The sequence below is a fragment of the Cottoperca gobio genome, unplaced genomic scaffold (genome assembly GCF_900634415.1).
Source record: "Cottoperca gobio unplaced genomic scaffold, fCotGob3.1 fCotGob3_170arrow_ctg1, whole genome shotgun sequence".
Taxonomy (NCBI): domain Eukaryota; kingdom Metazoa; phylum Chordata; class Actinopteri; order Perciformes; family Bovichtidae; genus Cottoperca; species Cottoperca gobio.
Genome location: NW_021166819.1, coordinates 163,618 through 169,389, shown reverse-complemented (window position 1 = coordinate 169,389; position 5,772 = coordinate 163,618). Strand labels below are relative to the sequence as shown.

The following is a 5,772-nucleotide window of genomic DNA, read 5'->3' as shown; positions in this document are numbered from 1 at the left end:
GAGGAGGGATCCCTCTCCCAGGACGGACAGACGTGCAATAGATGTCGTGTGTACAGGATAAACAACATAGTACAAATACAACATTTGACAGAAATTATGTTGTGTTGAAAAAAAAGAGAAAGTATGGATGAATCCAGGAAAATGTCCAATAAGGCTTCCCGGTGTCCAGCAGGACCAGGTCAGCAGGCGCAGCCACGATTCATGATCCTGACGTAAACTTTATCAGTGGCAACCTGCCATATGAGACACAGACACTCCGGATGATGAGTTAGTAACATACATTTACATAAATGCATACAGATAGAGAGGGAGAAGAAGAGAGGGAGGGGAGGAGAGAGGAAGAGAAGGAAGAGAGCAGGGAGGTGTCCCCCGGCAGTCTAAGCCTATAGCAGCATAACTAGTTATGTAAACACTTTTAAATAGAGGTTGGGAGTTTTAAGATCAACATTTTAAAATGTCCAAAATACAGGCTCCAGGTTCAAGGAGTCGGATACACTAAGATTAAAAGCAGTTTATTATTATTATTATTATTATTATTATTATTATTATTATTATTATTATTATTATTATTATTATTATTATTACTACTAACAATAATAACAACCATTACAATAATACTGTTAATAATAATTAACTTTATTATTTTTATTTATTTATTATTTTAAAGAATAGTTTTATTTATCAATCTTGCACAATTTATATGTATATGTAAATACAGCCTACTTGTTGACCAAAATAAAAGCTGACAAGTCTCATTACAGCCCAATAATGAAAAGTAGAAAACATGATCTTGTAACATAAAGACTACAGGAATACAATCTGTTGATTAAGTCAAATTAAATTGCTTATTTTAATCAGTAACACTATATTTCTGCGATAGTAATCGTACCTCACTCTCGTACGTTGTCCGGGCGTGGCGGTGTTCATCTTGACCGAACCGAGTGTCTTTGTGGTAGACGACGTCTCGCGAGAACTCCCGACGTCACGGGGATAATGGCTGGAGATCGCGGATATTAGAAGGTACTTTTCTGCTTTTATATACTTTGTGCTGGATTAATAATAGTGCATTTACACTCACATTATGTTATAACTGACGATGCGTTTGCACGCCTCGTCGTTGAAATTAGCGTTTATAACATTTTGTGCCAACTTACGTCGACACCGCCGGTAAAAACATGTCGAACCTTCGAAATAAGAGCACAATGTTTTCCGCGCTTTTTACCACTACAAAAACAGTTAGCTTTAGCTTCAAACATCATTCAATCTGGTTATAATCGCTTGTTAGGCGGCTTGTACAATAGACAAAGTATTCATACATCTACAGGAAGCGTTAAACCACCACCAGAAGTCATTTAAACCGAAATACGACACCGCTGTTAGCATTAGCATGACCGTAGGGCCTGCTCAGGAAGCAGGCGGGAGCTTTTATTTTCCAAAACTGATTTTCCATATCACCTGTCAAAGAGCTGCTGATTCAGAGACTATTATCTTTTAATAAGTGTTTATGCTGATTATAAATGTTTTTTTAGACTCTCATTATGCTCTATGGATTGTTATATTACACGCTCCAATACTCTGTTTTCATTCATAACGATCTCCAACAGAAAAAGCTACAATTTAAGAGATAAGAGGAGAAGACTACTGAGAGGAAGTTAGTACTTTTATTATACACAACAATTACAGCACGATTCTTCTTTTATGGGCTTTAAGGCCATTTTTTATATTATTTTATTTAATGGAAATATGTTTGTGTTTCCAGCTCTGCCATTGGATTTTCACCAGGTGAGTGAATACTATACTACTGTATACTATTATACTACTGTATACTATTATACTACTATACTACTGTATACTATTATACTACTATATACTATTATACTACTGTATACTATTATACTACTGTATACTATTATACTACTATACTACTGTATACTATTATACTACTATATACTATTATACTACTGTATACTATTATACTACTGTATACTATTATACTACTATACTACTGTATACTATTATACTACTGTATACTATTATACTACTATACTACTGTATACTATTATACTATATACTACTTATACTACTGTATACTATTATACTACTGTATACTATTATACTACTATACTACTGTATACTATTATACTACTATATACTATTATACTACTGTATACTATTATACTACTGTATACTACTTATACTACTGTATACTATGTATAACTACTTATACTATGATACTATTATACTACTGTATACTACTTATACTAGTATTATACTATTATACTACTGTATAACTATTATACTACTGTATACTACTGTATACTATTATACTATACTACTGTATACTATTATACTACTAGTACTACTACTTATACTACTGTATACTATTATACTACTGTATACTATATATACTACTAGTATACTATTATACTACTGTATACTATTATACTACTGTATACTATTATACTACTGTATACTATTATACTACGTATACTACTGTATACTATTATAACTACTGGTATACTATTATACTGTATACTATTATCTACTATATAACTATTATACTACTGTTATCTATTATACTACTGTATACTACTGTATTACTAGTATACTAACTTATACTAATTATACTAATGTATACTATATATACTACTGTATACTATTATACTACTTATACTATTATACTACTGTATACTATTATACTACTGTATACTACTATACTACTATACTACTGTATACTATTATACTACTGTATACTATATACTACTAGTATACTATTATACTACTATACTACTGTATACTATTATACTACTGTATACTACTGTATACTACTGTATACTACTATACTACTGTATACTATTATACTACTGTATACTACTGTATACTATTATATTACTGTATACTATTATACTACTGTATACTATTATACTACTATACTACTGTATACTATTATACTACTGTATACTACTGTATACTATTATACTACTGTATACTATTATACTACTATACTACTGTATACTATTATACTACTGTATACTACTGTATACTACTGTATACTATTATACTACTGTATACTACTGTATACTACTGTATACTACTATACTACTGTATACTACTGTATACTACTGTATACTATTGTATACTACTATTATACTATTATACTACTGTATACTAGTATACTACTGTATACTACTGTATACTACTATACTACTGTATACTATTATACTATTATACTTGTATACTACTATACTACTGTATACTATTATACTACTGTATACTATTATACTACTATACTACTGTATACTACTATACTACTGTATACTATTATACTACTATACTATTATACTACTATACTACTATACTACTGTATACTATTATACTACTGTATACTATTATACTACTATACTACTGTATACTATTATACTACTATACTACTGTATACTATTATACTACTGTATACTATTATACTACTATACTACTGTATACTATTATACTACTGTATACTACTATACTACTGTATACTACTATACTACTATACTATTATACTACCATACTATTATACTACTATACTACTGTATACTATTATACTACTGTATACTATTATACTACTATACTACTGTATACTATTATACTACTATACTACTGTATACTACTATACTACTGTATACTATTATACTACTGTATACTATTATACTACTGTATACTATTATACTACTATACTACTGTATACTATTATACTACTATACTACTGTATACTATTATACTACTGTATACTATTATACTACTATACTACTATATACTATTATACTACTGTATACTAGTATACTATTATACTACTGTATACTACTGTATACTACTGTATACTATTATACTACTGTATACTATTATACTACTGTATACTACTGTATACTACTGTATACTATTATACTACTGTATACTATTAGGTAATATTTAATTGAACTTCTGGGTACTTGAATTGATTCAGTAATGTTAGTTTAATTAAAGGCCTGAATAAGTATGAAATACTATTATAAATGAAGTCATTAAGTAGTAGTAGTAGTAATAGTGGTAGTAGCAGTAGTAGTAGTGGTGGTAGCAGTAGTAGTAGTGGTGGTAGTAGCAGTAGTAGTAGTAGCAGTAGTAGCAGTAGTAGCAGCAGCAGTAGTAGCAGTAGTAGCAGTAGCAGTAGCAGCAGTAGCAGTAGTAGCAGTAGTAGCAGTAGTAGTAGTAGTAGTAATATTAGCAGTAGTAGCAGTAGTAGCAGCAGTAGCAGCAGCAGTAGTAGCAGTAGTAATATTAGCAGTAGTAGCAGTAGTAGCAGCAGCAGTAGTAGTAGCAGTAGTAGTAGTGGTGGTAGCAGTAGTAGTAGTGGTGGTAGTAGTAGCAGTAGTAGCAGTAGTAGCAGCAGCAGTAGTAGCAGTAGTAGCAGTAGCAGTAGCAGCAGTAGCAGTAGCAGTAGTAGCAGTAGTAGTAGTAGTAGCAGTAGTAATATTAGCAGTAGCAGTAGTAGCAGCAGTAGCAGCAGCAGTAGTAGCAGTAGTAATATTAGCAGTAGTAGCAGCAGCAGTAGTAGTAGCAGTAGTAGTAGTAGCAGTAGCAGTAGTAGCAGTAGCAGTAGTAGCAGTAGTAGCAGTAGTAATAATGTAAATAAACAAAGTAAAGTAATTTCACATTTAATCAGAATCAGAATTTGGTTTATTGTTAAGTAGGTTTTTACATAAAAGGAATTTGCTTTGGTATAATAATAATAATAATAATAATAATACTAATAAATAATAATTATTTTAGAAATTAAAATGGAAAAATTGTTAAACCAAATATTAAAGTCTTGTAGCTGCAATAATGTAAACATTGTGTTTGCCTTTTTAAATGGTCCAAGTGTGACAGTTGAGAGGACAACATGTCACAAAGAGAACGATGATAACAGCAGCTTTCACGTTGTCTGTGTCGTCCAGCAGCAGAGATGGCTCATGTCACCAACCATGGGAAGCTGCTGTTGCATCGCCTCCATCAGCAGCGGGAGATGGACTTTCTGTGTGATATAACCATAATGGTGAGAGACGTGGAGTTCAGAGCCCACCGCAACATCCTGGCTGCGTTCAGCAAGTACTTCTCCGCGCAGGCTGAAAAGGGTCAAGAAATCACGACCTTGGACCCTGATAAGGTCAGCCGGTACGCTCTGGAGAAGCTTCTGGAGTTTATCTACACCGGGCAGATGAACCTCAGCAGGTAAAACTGCATCAAACAGCTGCAGCAGCAGAGGTCAAGTGTTTGTGTGTGAATGCATTAACGCGTGGATGTCTGTAGAAACTCGGTGGACTAACGGATGAGTTGATTTAAAGGACACAATGATGCAGCTGCATCGCTGCCTTGTGTTTACCAGAGATGTGCTCACAAGTTTCAAAATGACAATGAGTAGATTAATATTTAAAGAGAATTAAGATTAAACAAAATCATTTTCAACTAATTTAAGGAATTAAAATGTTTGTTTTGGTTGTTTCAGTACCAGACAAGCAGCGGTGCGTAGAGCGGCGGTGTTCCTGGGGATGTCTGAGGCCACAAAGTATATGGAGGAAACCCCCCACTGGTCCGAGCCGGGCGAAGCGGTCCAGTCAGAGGTGGATAAAGAAGCTGCTTTCTCTCCTCCCAGTCCGACTTCTCCTAGAAGCGCCAGCTCTCCAGTCCCCCTGTCTATCGTCTCCGTCTCAGGGGAACCTCAGGAGGAGGGGGTCGCTGTCAAAGAGCCGGGCGAAGACGTAGATATGGAAGAGGGAG

At 33.4% G+C, this 5,772-nt stretch overlaps 1 protein-coding gene across 1 annotated transcript in view; it reads left to right on the top strand.

Annotated features, from left to right (window-relative positions):
* Positions 1-945: 945 nt before the first annotated feature.
* The window catches only part of mynn (myoneurin), a 9,303-nt gene continuing 4,476 nt past the window's right edge, over positions 946-5,772 (top strand). Inside the window, exons 1-5 of the mRNA XM_029426375.1 lie at positions 946-1,020; positions 1,605-1,651; positions 1,760-1,782; positions 4,877-5,226; positions 5,501-5,772. The exon at positions 5,501-5,772 is cut by the window's right edge and continues 144 nt beyond it. Coding sequence (XP_029282235.1) covers positions 4,961-5,226; positions 5,501-5,772 — 538 coding nt within the window. The 5' untranslated portion in view covers positions 946-1,020; positions 1,605-1,651; positions 1,760-1,782; positions 4,877-4,960. The remainder of the gene's footprint in view (positions 1,021-1,604; positions 1,652-1,759; positions 1,783-4,876; positions 5,227-5,500) is intronic.